Here is a 14,810-nt window from a genome sequence, read left to right on the forward strand (position 1 = left end):
GGCAGACTGACAAGAAGGCTCTGACTTCCAGAACACTGTGCCTATCAGAACTGAATGTAAGAAAACAGTGTGTATTTCAGTAACATTTTATTAACAATGAGTGTTGAGTTTTGTATTTTGTTTTTGAATAAGCCTGGAGAAATAGTGGAATATCTTTGTTTCGGTGAGCAAAGCAAAGTTTTAAATACCTACAGTAGATAACAGTAAAATGAGAGGCATCCGTGCTTGTGCCAAAGCTCTGATGGTAAGCGTTTCCTCTCATAGCAGCCCTGAGACCATTAGCAGGTGATCTTTTCCAAAGATTTAGTACAGACTGTGAAATGTTATTGAATGCCTGCTCTTTTTCTTACTGAAAACAGAAAGCTTTTTTCTCACTCCCCTTCCCTCATCATCCTTTGTCTTTGGGTTCCTGAAACCTTCTCTGCATGAGTAGCATTTCCATCGTGAAGAGTCTCGCTGCTTCTCTATTACTTGAGGTTGACAGCCCTCCCAGCGCTCATTAGCACTGCTCTGTGCAGCGTGTGTGCTCGCAGCATAGCGTTTGATCACAGCTCAGTAGCTTTTACTTTCCTGACAGGAAGACTGTGGACCTGTCTGTTCCAGCATTACAAAGTGGCTCCTGCGGTCCCCAGGCTTGTGGCATCTTGGTCATGTGTGTGAGTTGTACGTGGAGCTGGAAGGGGGCACGTGGAACCCCATTCCTCTGGCAACCTGTGCAAAGGAGCACAGAGCTGCCAGCCTGGCTCTGGGCAAGAATCCCTTCAAAAGGGGCTGGGGAAGATGAGGAATTAATTACTTAGGACATGGCTGTGAGCTAGGTCAGTTGTATTTGCAAATGCAGTCATATTCTCGACTGTGATTAGAAGCTGGGTTGAAAAGGTGGTATGGCAGCTAACCAATTAACATAATAATGCTGCCATTGCTAATACATATTTTGCATAACTCATCACAAAGATTTTTTTATCATATCTGTCTAGAATATATATACAATAAGTTTCACACAAATGCAATCTCTCACATCTCCTTAGGGAGAGGAGCAACAGTGTCAAGATTAGATGTTTAAAATTAATTATGTCACAAGCAGTATTAAAGTCAATTTCAACAGTAGATATGATGGAAAGGTGATATTTTTACTTATACTTACATTTTAGGATGCATATTAACCTATTTCTAAATTTAAGGTCTTTCTAATACCAGGTACTGAATTATTTGCCCCCAGGGTTATTGAAAATGCAGATCCTTGCTTTGCTTTGGGAAAGTCTGACTAGACCTGACATTGAAGCATGTTCTTCTTGGTGTCTTACCTGGGATACATGGTAGTGGATTGTTTCCAGGTGGTTGAGTTTGGGGTTTTTTGATGATTTTGTTGCTGTTGTTTTTATTTGTTTTCTTTATGCTTGGAACATGCAGGATGTTCTTTCACTAGGTGATGAATATTATACATGAAAAGTAATCCAATGTTAAATGTAGTATGTTTGTTCTTTGTCTGGTTTTCTCCTTTTCCCACCCTGTGTCTCTTCTGATTACACAAGTAGGACGATTTTGTTTGAACTAAATTTTCCTCTCTTGGGTCATTGAGTTAGTATGATTTAATTACTTACTACAGTAGCCTCCTTAAGGAAGTAAGCAAGATGGAGCTAACTGTTCCTTTGCCTCACAGAATACCTCAGAAGATAGTATATATCTGTGGCCAATGAAAGTGTCTGCTCAAGTGCTGTGATTTGTATGGTGTGTAGGACAGCATGTAACTGAGGGAGGGTCTCAAAAGCTTCCTGTTACTGCTACTTTACTTGTTTAAATTGTTGCTTTCAAAGATAGTTTTAGTAACTTCTTTCTTTCTAACTACTTTATATGTGCAAGTTTTCTTTCTCTAAAGGAGATTGCCTTATATATATGTATATATCTAAATATATCTATATCTATATATATTTGTGTGCTGTCCCTTTCAACAGTATGAATGTTACAGTAATTCAGGAATAGCAAATACCTTCCTAAAAAAGACATTTGCAGTAGCTGTACATGGTTTATCTGTTGCCTATATATAATTCTTTCTTTTTGTTTTTGAGCCAAATGGGATTGTTGGATAGATTAAAGCTGACAATTTGAAGTATGACGGAGAAAGCCATGAAAACGTTACTTGAAAAGATTATTGCTTTCTTTATCCAAGTGGACATCAGTGAATGTAACCTAATAATTTAATAATAGATACAGAGCAAAGGTTTCAGTGTGAATTCTTTTTTAATTCAATGGAAGTCACTGTGTTGCTTGCAGCTCTGACTTAGATTGCTGTCTTGCACTTGCTGTGTCTACATGACTTTCATCAGACTTTCTGTTGTTCTTGTTCTTCCATCCACAAAATCTCTGTTGTCTACAGTGATAGTATGAGATGTACTTTTGATGTTGATTCAGCTCTGAAACAGCTGTCTTTTTCTTCTAACGCCATAACAAAAATAATTGCATAATGTTGATTTAGTACTGCAGACTTCCAGAATTTTCTAAATTTCTGCCTTTCTTCTTTTGTGAGACATGGGATTTTGTTGTAAGCTTATTGCTTTGAGAATTGCTGGAAGTGAGTTATGATGCTGAGAAGTCATTTTGAACCAGTGCAAGTCAGGACAGCATAGGACAGTACATTTATATTTTTCAAGTCTTTCTGTTGTACATATGTCTACATTTGCCTTAATGGATTTTGAACGATAAGTCTCCTAGAAACAGATAATAAGTTCAGGAAAGTGCTGTTTATGGGTTTAAGATACAGTAGCTATAAATAATATTTGACTCTCTCTTTTCTTAGTTCTTTAAAGTGCACCTGTTGAGGTCATTTGCTGGAGCAGTCTTGGCCTACTTTTGCTGCAGTTGACTCAGTAGAGAAGAATTAGGCCAATACTTAGCACTTGTGAAAATTCCTGTCCTAAATGTATTTGAATTTGCCTCAGCCTTGCACTTCTGATTTGTCTCTTTGGAACAGAACAAAGTAGCTGGTGCTATATGCTTCAGAGGATAGGTGGGAACAAGCATCATTAGTTCCAATGTCATTTTGTGGCATGGGGAGGAGCAGAAAGCAGTGAACCTGAAGTAAATGGATTGTAATGACCTCGAACCATGAGAGTCTGCTGCAATTTTAGCTTAGTTTGCATAATCCTGATTGTTATGCCTGCTTTAAAGTCTTAATTGCTCATATACCTTTGTAGACTTCAGTTCTCCAGGTAATGTAAAATATGAGTCATCCTAGAAAGGCTCAGTCATTGCTACTGGCAGCCAGAATATGAGAGTCTATTTGGGATGCAGGATCAGTTTTTTTACACCTTTCTGGAAGCACTGAGTTGGTTATTGTAGAAGGGCAGCCATGTCTTCTTTTTTTCTTTCTGAGCTGGAAGGGAATTTCAAAAAGGAGCACAAAACAGTTGCTGGAGGACACAGCAGTTTTGACAGATGGATTGGGGTCATGTTCAGTACTCATATATAATTTCATGTTCAGATTTGGAATTCTCGAGGTAATAATTTAAATTAGTGTGAAACATTAATAAAATATTACTAAGACTTTGGACAAATGGCACACATCATTCTTGCCGTCTTTAGGGCCAGTAAAAAATACAAAAACAAAAAAAACAAAAAACAAGCCTTTGTCCATGTAGTAAATTAATTTAAAGGAATACAAGAAAATTGGAAAGCCCTATTTTGGAAGTAGACTCTCAAAATACTTTGGGCATTCTCTGTCAGATTTATCCTACCTGTCTCCCACCCTTTGCCTAGGGACCCCGGTTAGGCAGCTGAGTCAACTCATTTGAATTCTAGAAACGTGCCCCTCTCTTGTTGATTACAAAAAGACAAATGACTTTGCCAAAGGAGATCTGAAGTGCTTGGCTGAGTGCCCAAAGTCTGTGTCTAGACCATATCAATGTTAGTGAGCAGAGCAGTGCAATAAAAGTGGGCCTTTTCAAGTGAGTCATTTGTGGTGAGTTGGCACACATTGGCACTGAGATAGGACTGGTCAGGATGAGCTTGAGTCTGGTGCCATGGACAAAGTGCTGTGATCACTGGATGCATTCCTGGAGCACATCTGCTGTCCTTTCTCCAAAAGGAATCTGGTGTCCATACTCTAAGACTGTCCTAAGTTTAACCCAAAATATGATCAGAGGTGGTGATGAGGAGGTTTGCAGAATAAGCGTTCTTCCAATCTGTTCTGAAATGCAAATGTAGCCACGCTTTTTTCTTTTTTTTTTAGATTCTACAGAAAAGAAATGATTATAGAAATATTCTAAACACACCTGGATACCTACCTGTGCAACCTGGTCTAGGAAGCCTGCTTTGGCAGGGGGATTGAACTAGATGATCTCTAGAGGTCCCATCCATCCCCTACAATTCTGTGATTCTGTGATTCTTCTGATTATGTTTTTGTATTAACACTGGTGAGACCTGCATTTTATTTTTCCATTATCTTCAGCTTTGAGGGTGTAACAACCACTTTGGTGTGTTCAGATGGACAAAGGGGATCTTGTAATCTAGTTTATCTGGGCATATGCTCATGAGGTACTGATGACAAGAAGTGCGTTTTGCTACGATTTAGAGCCTGTTTCTTTTCATCAACTGTGCCAATCTCTGCCAAAATGTCATGTAGTGAACAATGAATAACAGGTGCTATATTGATTACCTTAGTCATTTTAGACATGGAACAGTGAAGAGGACCATGTTAGCATCTGGATGAGTAGTGAACACTAGTTAAACTCTTGCTGTGTGGCAATTTTGAGGGGATATTTGAACTATGAGTTTACAGAAAGCTTTTTTACGTTCCTATCATGAGTGTTTGATCTCTGCTCATAAATAGAGATATTCCATTAAACTGTTTTACTAAATGCACTTTGAAACTAATTAATAAAGTTATGCTTTATGTTTTCTCAATGGCTTAAACCTTTTAGGAGAGTTAGTCCTTGGTGAAATGTCACACAGAAATTTATCTTTCAGATGGGAAAAGTCCATACCTTCTCCAAGGCACAAGCTTCTAATCTCAGCAGTAATTTCAGTACAAAACTTGTGTGCAAGGCCTAAATCAGGTCTTGTTATCACATCACTGCGCTGTTCTGTTTCTTTTAGGTTCTTGCATCGTGATCACTGGCTTTGTGAAACAGCCTTAGCAGAGCTTACTTTCTCACTTGATTTTTGGAAACTGGAGATTATTTCTACAGTACTAGAGGTCACACTTCAAGTCTGAAGAAGGGAAGGCTCAGGGGAGACCATATAGCAGTATACAACTACCTGAAAGGAGGTGGGTGTCAGCCTCTTCTCACAGGTAGCAGAGATAGGATGAGAGGTAATGACCTTAAGTTGTACTGGTGAGGGAGGGTTCAGTTTAGATATAGAAAAAATTTCTTCTCAGAAGAAGCAGTGCTGCAGTGGCACAGGCTTCCCAGGGAAGAGGTGAAGTCACTGTCACTGGAGGTGTTCAGGAACCATGCAGATGTGGCACTAAGGTACATGGTTAGTGGGCATGGTTGGGTGGGTTGACAGTTAGACTAAATGATCATACTGGTCTTTTCCAACCTTTATGATTCTATGGTTTGTTACTTTGCATAGATCTACTCTAGTGGTAATTGAGTATTTCTAAATAGATAAAATAAATGCTGAGAGACCAGCTAAAAAGAGAGTAACTTGGCTGAACTGTGACAGCAAGCTGTATTGCAAAAGAGGCAGTGTAGGCTGCAAAATGTCTTTGTTCAGAAGTTGGACACCACAGACTACAACACTTAGGAGCATGGTTAACTCCAACATAGTGTTGTTGCTGTCTTAAATGCAGCACCAGTTTGTCATGGTTTTTTTTTTTTTTGCTTGTTTGTTCTTAAGACAAACTAGAATTTTTAAAACAAAATATTTTGCTAGAGGTCTTCAAATAGTGCTTCTCTCTGAATAGGAGTTTGTGACCCTTCAAGAAAAAATGAATGAATAACTCAACAACCAGTGAGCTTAGTTCAGGGCTTTTCTCACAGTGCAAGCAAGCAGGTGGGTTGTGAAGTAATGCCTCCCTGTTTTGGAAATTAATTTTTTCTTACCTGTGGAAGTGTCTTACGTTCCTCAGTGATGGTTTTGCACTGTTTCTCCTGTGCGAATTCCTTGCCCAAGACAATAAAATCTGAAGTGAGAGACAATTCATAAAGCTCCTCTGCCACCCCAAGTTTTGTAAAGCATTACCCTTTTGTTATGTCCTCTGTTTCATTTTAAAAAAGTGCTGTTACCATGACAACTCTTGCCCACACTGGAAATCCATTATTAGGAGTTTCTGGCTTGGGTTTTATTTGCACATGCTGCAAACAGCACTGTTGTTAAACAGACTGCTGGTTGTTCTTCCAGTCACTGAGTTAGGTGGGTGATGTGACAATAGCTACAACTTTTTGATTGCAGGTAAGAGTAGTCATGAACAGCTCTGCATAGCTCTCTACAATTGTATGTTAGTTTTTCTTTACAATCTGAAGCCATGCTTACTTGTTTAAATTATCAAATAACTTGGAAAAATGTTTTTTTTTTTTTATTTATTTACTTAACATCCTTTTTGTGAGACATTTGATTAGATGCTTTCTCCTCATTTCAATAATGTTTTGATCTTTTTTTTTTGTATATTTGGTGTATTCTGTGTCTTTATTAGACTTCTTTTTGTCACTGGATTATGAATTTAAGTCTTAAAAATGATGTTTGATGCTGCACTTTGTCTTCTGCATAAATACTAAGTAATTCTTGCTAGTCCTGTTAGATAATAGAAAATTTATTGTGAAGTAATTTTTCTGTTAATTTCTAGTAGTGTATAGTAATGTTGTCAGCTTACATTACCAAAGGCTATATTATGATTTCATGATTTGTTCTATGGGACGGCAGTAAAAGATTGTGTTGTATAAATTTGGCATTTTGTTTTTTTCTTTTTCATTTTAGGAATTTCTATGGGATGCAGATCATGCTACTGGAATGCATTTGGGTAAAGGATGTGTTCTGCATTTCTCTCAGGAGTCTTCCAATACATTTGCTTAATTACCTTTTAATGACATTCTAAGTGAGCTGATGTGAAATAAATGACCTTGAATCATGAGTGAAGAAAAAAACTTTGGTGTATCCCAGAAAATGTTGTCTCCTTCAAGAAGCACTAGCAGCTGCTCCTCTAAGCAGGGAAGTCGACAGGTAATGCAACCAAACTGAACTCATTTACAAGATTGGCTGTTACTTTTGCTTTTGAATATTAATGAATTTTTTAAATTCTGTTTTCCTATTTCTTGTTTTATTTGATCACTTCTGTGGTTTCTCTGTTTTTTTGTGTGTAGTGTTTTGTTGTTTTTTTTTAAGTTCCATAGTAGCATCTTGCTTTTAGTGAAATGCACTGAACCTGTTTTACAAATATTACTTTTAAAATAGCGTATATAACCTGCCTGAATAGCAGGCTCTTGTCAAACTGGAATGCTAACAGCAAATCTTTGTAATGAAATATTACTGCTGTGGAGGCTTGATCCTGAAATCCCAAGTCCTCCCTGCAAGATAACATTTCTGTGGTAGAATACTGGGTAACAGCTCTGCTTATTTCAAGTTTTCAGGGAAAGGTTTGCATGAAAGAGAATGCATTTTTCCAAAACTTGACATTGAAAATGTTCATGTGAGTGCCTGTATGCTGGTTGTTGTAGTAGAAACGTAGTTAAGAAAATACATATTTGTATAACATAATGCATCTAGATGCCTGATTCTGTATGAAAAATGAAGCCATACATTGTCTTCTGCAAAAGTGATCATTTATGCTATTCTTTCAACCTTATAGTGAAAAGCTGATTGTAAGCATTTGTACTTGATAAGTGAGACTGCTGAAGACAGCAGCTTTTGCATGTGGGCAAGAATTATTGACCTGTAGCACTGCTGAAAATCAAGCTTAAATACACTCAAACCATGCTTGCAAAATGATGAGCAATACACCCAATGTACATAAACTTTTATTTGTACAGATGCTACTATAGTGGAGCTCTTGGAGCTGCTTCAGGTTGAAATGTTAATTGGAATTGAGCATCCAAATCCCCTTACAGCTTTGGAGAATGCAGCTGCATGTTGAAAGAGCACCTGCTTTTCTGGGCCTTCTGACCCTACACCTACAGTCTGCAATTCTTGCATTTTAAAGTGCTGTGCTTGTAAGAATTGCTGTGCTCTTCTCATACACTAAGCAAGTAAATCCTTGCTTTCATGACACTTTTTCCTTCAACATTATTTTTTTTATATCCTCAGTATGAGATTACCTTTAAAGGCATAATTTAAAACATTTGGTATTGTCTGTTCCAACAGCTCCAGTCAATCATGTGCTATCACATAGTATTTAAATAGTAAGATTTATATGAGCGTGTCTAAATCCCTTGGTGCATTACAAAGCCAGTACAATCACTGTACTTATGCAGGAGCAATTTATACAAGAAAATCACTTACTGCCATTTAACATGTTAGAATCTGTAGAAAAGCTGAGGCTTTTGATACTATTGTTGGTGGATCCCATTTCTTACCCATTTTGTTCTCACCTGTACCCTTTGGAGGAAAGGAATAAATCAGTAAGGCTTATTATCATCTTGTCTGTCCCCAGTGTTTTGAACCTTTATCATCTGTACAAAAATGCAAGGTATGCCTGACAGGTGTGGCAGATAGAATTTACTGTTTTATTTGTATTCCAGGTGCATCTGTGCTCCTTGTCAGGCAGATGGCTAAGTTGCTTCATGCACCTATCAGGTCAAGCTGAATGAAGGTGTAAAGTAGGTTGTTTCCCAGTCTATTTTGAAGGCAGTACAGTTCATCTTTCTTCATACCAGGCATGGTGATAAATATCTCCACTTTGATTAAAGTTTCAGTATTACAATTTTTATGGTCAGTCACTGCAGTACCAAGTAAGTAACTGGATTCTTTTGCATCTAGGCAACCTAAACGAGTCCAATGACTTGTCTATGTTTTCAGGAAGTATTAATGATAAGCCAGCTTGCATGAGTTGGAGCACATGAAATTTTTAGTGTCTTTATGATTTCTCTTTTTAAATAGAGACTTCTTTGTTTGTATGGAATTCTTTAATACTTATCTACCTCTTATTAAATATAATAACTTCCAACCTCATCCTATAGCTTTGTTTGCATCTGCTGAAGTGATCGTGAGGTCTTAAAATAGTCTACAATGCTAAAACAAACAAACAAATCTACATTACAGTTTTTTTCAGGATTGTCAGTGTTGTATGGGAATTGTTAAATCACAGCCTGAAATAGTGATTGAGCACCTGGTGAAAGGACACAGCCAGCCCTGGGAGCACAGGTGAAAGCAGTTCATCTGTGCAACCAGAAGGCCTGGAACCTGGCTCCACCCCTCCTTAAGCCTCATGTAAGGGCTGGTTGCCATAAGGCAGGGATCTCTTCCAGGAGATCCCTCCTTGTGGAGAATTCAGTGAGCCCTGATCCTTGGGATGGGTAAGCAAACCTTTCTTTCTTTAACTGGATTGTGGCTATCATCCTTTTTTGGGTAATTTGGTACTGGTTATCTCCCCTTGTGTTTCTCTACACAGGCTTATGTGTGTAGCAGTGTACTGTTGTTCTTTATTTTATTGCCTGATGTTTTTTTATATTTTTCATGTTAATTTTTTTTTTTTTTTTTTTTTTTTTTTTTTACATTGAAGTAGTCATGCAGCTTACAGAACAAACTGCTTTGCTGAGGAAAGCAAAGATTTAAATAACCTGTGCAGTACGCGCTCTGGATGTTTACTTGAAAATAACTTATGTGGGTCTTTTTTCCCGTATGATTTTAAAATTCATTTGTTAATTATAATTTGCTTTGATAGAAGGTTTCAGTGAAAGTTTTGATGATTGTTAATCTCTGCTGCATGCAGAAAGATGGTCTTTTAGGTCTAACAAAGTCAATCTACTGCAGTACTTACTAGCCTGGACTCACTAGTGCTTTGAGAGAGTCTCTAGTCTTGCAATTTATTAAGACCTGCACCTTCTTAAAGAGACCTTCTCTTTACTAGTGTAGATTGTAATATAATAACATAGAATTGCCAGAATCTTTCCATGACAATGTAGAGTTCAGTTGTTTTCAGTTTCTTCTCTCCTTTCTCGCAGAGGAGTTCTTGTCACGTTTCATTGAATACTATTGTTTTTATCATTAATTGCTCCTTTTTCTTTTCAGCTTCTTGTACTAGTACAAGTTGGAGCTTTGTCGACTGTCCATAATGTCCACCTCCTAGTAGGTGTTGTCAACCAGGTGCTTAACAAGACTGGGATGAATAAGGTTGCCAACTAGAGTTACTTGTGCTTCTCCTCTGCATGTTAGTTTAAATAGAAGCAGAGGTGTACTGTGTAGAAAACAGCAGCAATCTGAAGTTCTATAGAACTTCTAAAGTATCTCCTGTATGAAATATAAGAAGTATCACACGTACAACATATAGGCTTTTTTTTTTTTTTTTTCCAAAGCCCTATTAGAAGATCAGTATGATACTGTTAACTCCTGTATTAACAGTGTTTTGAAAGTTTAAGTAATTTTGCCATGTGCTCTGTGGAATGTGGAGTGAATAGTTGATTTTCATTTTCTTTCCTTTATCTACCAGTTTGATGGAAGGCTTTGTTAAACCTCTGTGTTCCTTTCAAGCACCGTCAAAGCTAGGCTCATTACTTGCAAGTTAATGACAGATCTGCCTGGGTGCTTTTTTCTGTGCTGCTGATTTGACGTGGACATGGTAGTTCTTTTAATCTAGTTAAGTGAAAGTGAACCCTGGAAAATCAGGAGGGCTCCTTTTTTTTTTTTTTTTTTTTTTTTGCCATAGTAGTGGGATCTAAGCTTCCCCTAGTCCTAAAGCCCATTGAAAGTACACTGGCATCGAGCAGTAAGCAATGTGAGATTGGGATGTGAAACCACGGATGTGTAAGGCTGTCCCTGGGGTCCCAGTGGTTGCTAAAATGTAGTTGTTGCTCCTCACAGAGCGACATGCGTCAGCATTGTGGAGCATAAATGGAGACCTGTGATACTGTGGCTGCAGTGTGTTGATTGAAACAGACCTGCAGGACTTTGAGAGGCCTGCTCCTGCCTTTTGCTTGGTGTCCCTTTTCTGTCAGATGCAATGCATTTGCAGCGTGAACTGAAGATGCTAACAGTTAACGCTGTTCCACTCTGTGCACCTCACCTTGAAGCCTCATAATAGGTTAGAGGCTGCTGCCACGTCCTATCTCTCTGCCTTTCTCTGTCAGTCACAGGAGGGCCTGTCTTCTACAAAGTTGCAGCTCAGACTGTTTTGTGAACAAGGAAAACTGGTATTGGTCATTACATTTGAACTGACCTACGTGCAAAAAAAGATATGTTGTGATAATAATTTCTAAGTCTAATATGCTAATGAACTTTTAAAATAAATACAGTAGGGAAAAGCCTTATGAGAGGAGAGCTGCTTAAAAATACTCCATGTTCTAAAAAAGAAAATTGAATAATTTCTGCCAATTTTATGAACCGTAACAAATGCTTTAGTTGCAGCTGATGCCAGCTCTTATCCTCCACAAAGCAAGCTTCTATTTTTGGCACTTTAAAATATTCGGTACAACTGACTGCATTTTATACTGGAAGAGAGTCTGGCACTGTCATCTCTTTCATTTGGGAAGCAGTAAGTGCAAGCATCAGTCTGAGAGCCGTTCAAATTTGTTACTTCATTCTTTCTCCTGAAATAATTCACCTTGAGGAGCTGTATGTATGCAATATTGCAGAAAACAAGAAGGTTTTTATTAAATATAGAAAATGACTGCAGTTACCTAATAGCAGACTTATCTCTAGAGACTGAAGTGTATGCGTGTTGGTTTTTTTTTTTTTCCTTATCCATAGGAACCCTTCAACTATAGTGTGAATTCCTCTGCTGATCTAAAATGAGCATCTTTGAACCTGTGATATGTAACAATAGTGCTTCCTCCCACAACCTTGAGTGAAGTGTCTGCATCAGGCGGCAAATGCAGAGTTGATCATTTTGTGCACATACTGGTCCATAATAATGCAAAATCTTTGGTAGGGTTGTAATCTTTAAACATTACTAGTCTGGAACTGGGCATTGTTAATGCAATTCAGCTGTTGTTTTGTTTTTGTTTTTTCATTTCAGGAGGAGGTGGGTGTTGCAAAGCAGTAACGTTTTGTGGGTATTTGCCCTCAATTTAGCATGATGGTTTTGGGGTATCTTTTCCAGTTCTCTATTTGTGATAAGAATCAATAAAATAAACCATAATCTGAATGATTCCAGTACCTTTCAGGAAATCCTGTATTTCCAATTTGCTCCTCAGATATTTCAGACAGATGAGAACAGATAATAACCAACCAGTTTGGTTAATTTGTCTTCATTTTAGAGTAAGCAGTTGTTTGGGTTTTGTTTTTTTTTTTTTTTTGCTTCTGCAGCAGCTGATGCTTTTTACTCATTAAATGTGGTGTCAGATATCTTGAAGAATTAAATACTGATGAAAATCCTGGTAGCGTTTAAAATCTGAACAGATCTTTAAAAAAAAAAAAAAAAAAAAGTCACAGTGCAATGTTTTGGAAACTGTGGGAGTTAGAGGCTCAGATGGGAAAGGTTCTAGCCAGAAGGTGCCAACAGAACCAAATGCTTGCTGTAATTGCAGTGTTGAGTCTAGTAGTTATCCAGTGGTTTTCCAAGCTGTTCTCTGAAATATTCATTGCATTTCCTTGGTTAATAAAGTTGATTAAATAGTCCTGTGCTTTTAAAAGTTCTGAACCTATATCCAGTTCATTTTATGAACTTTTAATGTAAAGTTTGCAATTGAATTGTGAGGTTCGCAGATTAACAGAAATGTGAGTAGGAGCCTTGCCATCACCTGAGATTTGGCCAGCTGTTGGTCCTAGTCAAAGGGTGCTCCTACTTCTGCTTTTCTTTCTGTTTTCACACTTTTTCATTGTAAAGGCGCTTTTTGACCAGCTTGCTGACTAGTAGAAACAGTGAGAAATGCGGATTTTGTTCAGGAACAGGGGAAACCTCTTATGCCTGGATTGCAGAAGCTGCCCAAAGTAAACCTTATTTGAAATACAAGCCAGGAATATGCTCTATATTTAAAAGTTTTACCCAAACTATTGACACAGCGTGTATTCCAGGTGGGAGTACTACAGCTCTACTATTTCTCAGCTGCTTTGTCTTTACCTCATATGCCCAATGTAGAATGGATCTAATTTCAGCAGTCTCTTTTTTTTCCCAAATTTATCCCTATTAAAAAAGTGAATCTGGATTCTTGCTTTTTTGACTGTGCTCAAATTTGTTCTTGTCTCCTACAAGTAGACTGCTCTGTTAACAATATGCTGTGTTTAATCTTAAGCAAAGACTTTGAGAACTGGATCCAAAGTTCAAGAAATGTGATTCATTAGGCAGAACAATAAGAATACTGAAAAGGTCATACTGCTTGCTAGCCTTGACTGCTATCAAGTTGGTTTTCAATGGAAAAAATTGTTTGTATACTGCAGTGTAATATATTTTGAATAAGGCAGTGGAAATAACTTGCTTGGTAATCGTGTAATACAATTTTTAAACTCTTCTGGCTAATTTCAAGAAGGAAAAAAACAGCCGTGAACATGACGTTATTCTTAATGTTCAAAATGTTCCTGTTAGTTCTTAATTAGAATCATCTTTCACTTGTTCCATCAAGTTTCATTACTTTTTGATGTTTACCTCTTTTCAAGTCCCCAGTTTGAAAAGTCATGTCAGTATTAGTTTTTTATTGGTTCATTTACAGAACATATTTCCCAAGGAGGGGTGATTTTATCCACCTGTGGATAGGGAGTAGCAGTAAGTTCAGTAGTTACTGACTTAATATAAATTGTAGCATTACACTGTACTTGATATTTTAAGGGGCTGCTCAGGCATCATAGACTCCTAATGCTAGTAATTATAAAAGTGTTAATTAAATAATCTTCAACTAGAAAAAGAATTCCAAACTCACTGTAGAAAGCATTTGGTGGCCAAGCATTTCCATTTATGGTAAAAGAGTTGGTGGAATATCATTTCTTTTTTGCTTTCGAGGTTGAAAGGCTCTGTCAAAAAAGAAAAAAAAACACCTTAATTGCGGAAGCTTATAACTGCCTTTGTACTTCAATAGCTGTCAAGCTGCAGCTAGCAAGCTGCAGCTAACTGTCACTACAGGGGCACAAGCTGGCTCTGCTTCATTCTCTGATGGCTTCACCCCACAAAAGGCTCACCCTGGTGTCTTGCAGCAGAGCGTGCACTGCTGTGGTTCGTGATGAGCTGATAAGCTGGCAACAACCCAGGGAGCCTTCTGCCTGCCTTCAGCACATTAACTCCTTGTGTCTGAGTAGCTTCTCTCTTCCCTGACCTGATGAGAATAATTCATCCCTAAGCAGGGGAGAATCCATGATTATTCAGACTCCTATGTGAATCCCAAATAGACAAAAATGAATAAAGAATATGGAGCATAACTTCTTGTTTTCCTAGGAAAAATAGTAATTCTATATAGAAATTTATATTTCTATATATAGTAGACATGAAATCATGATATTTAAGTAGCTGTCAAAATATTCTAGATTGGAGGAATTAAAGAAGCATAAAATGCATGCTATAATAACTTCATTTAGCGTGACTGCAGTTTTGACTTACCTTCAGGTGGCAGATCTGGAGAAGACGGGGCTTGGGGAGATCTTCTTGCTCTCTACAGCTACCAAAAGGGAGGTTGTGATGAGATGGGAATCAGCTGCTTCTCCTGTGTAACTAGTGGTAGGACTAGAGGAAATGGTCTCAAGTTGTGCTGGGGAGATTTGGATTGGTTGTTAGCAATACTATTTCTCTGAAGGAGTGG

At 37.8% G+C, this 14,810-nt stretch overlaps 1 protein-coding gene across 10 annotated transcripts in view; it reads left to right on the forward strand.

Moving 5' to 3' along the window:
- Positions 1-14,810, forward strand: part of OSBPL3 (oxysterol binding protein like 3) — an 87,097-nt gene that overhangs the window by 34,712 nt on the left and 37,575 nt on the right. For 6 of the 10 annotated variants that reach the window (XM_042888823.1, XM_042888822.1, XM_042888829.1 and 3 more), the window contains 2 exons: positions 5,092-5,263; positions 6,916-7,158. In XM_042888823.1, coding sequence (XP_042744757.1) covers positions 7,066-7,158 — 93 coding nt within the window. In that variant the 5' untranslated portion in view covers positions 5,092-5,263; positions 6,916-7,065. Of the gene's footprint in view, positions 1-4,291; positions 4,410-5,091; positions 5,264-6,915; positions 7,159-9,364; positions 9,447-14,810 lie in introns of those variants that run through there. The other 4 variants (XM_042888825.1, XM_042888824.1, XM_042888831.1 and 1 more) reach the window with 4 other exon arrangements.

The sequence above is a fragment of the Lagopus leucura genome, unplaced genomic scaffold (assembly GCF_019238085.1).
Source record: "Lagopus leucura isolate 7727_CA_CO unplaced genomic scaffold, USGS_WTPT01 Super-Scaffold_100157, whole genome shotgun sequence".
NCBI lineage: Eukaryota > Metazoa > Chordata > Aves > Galliformes > Phasianidae > Lagopus > Lagopus leucura.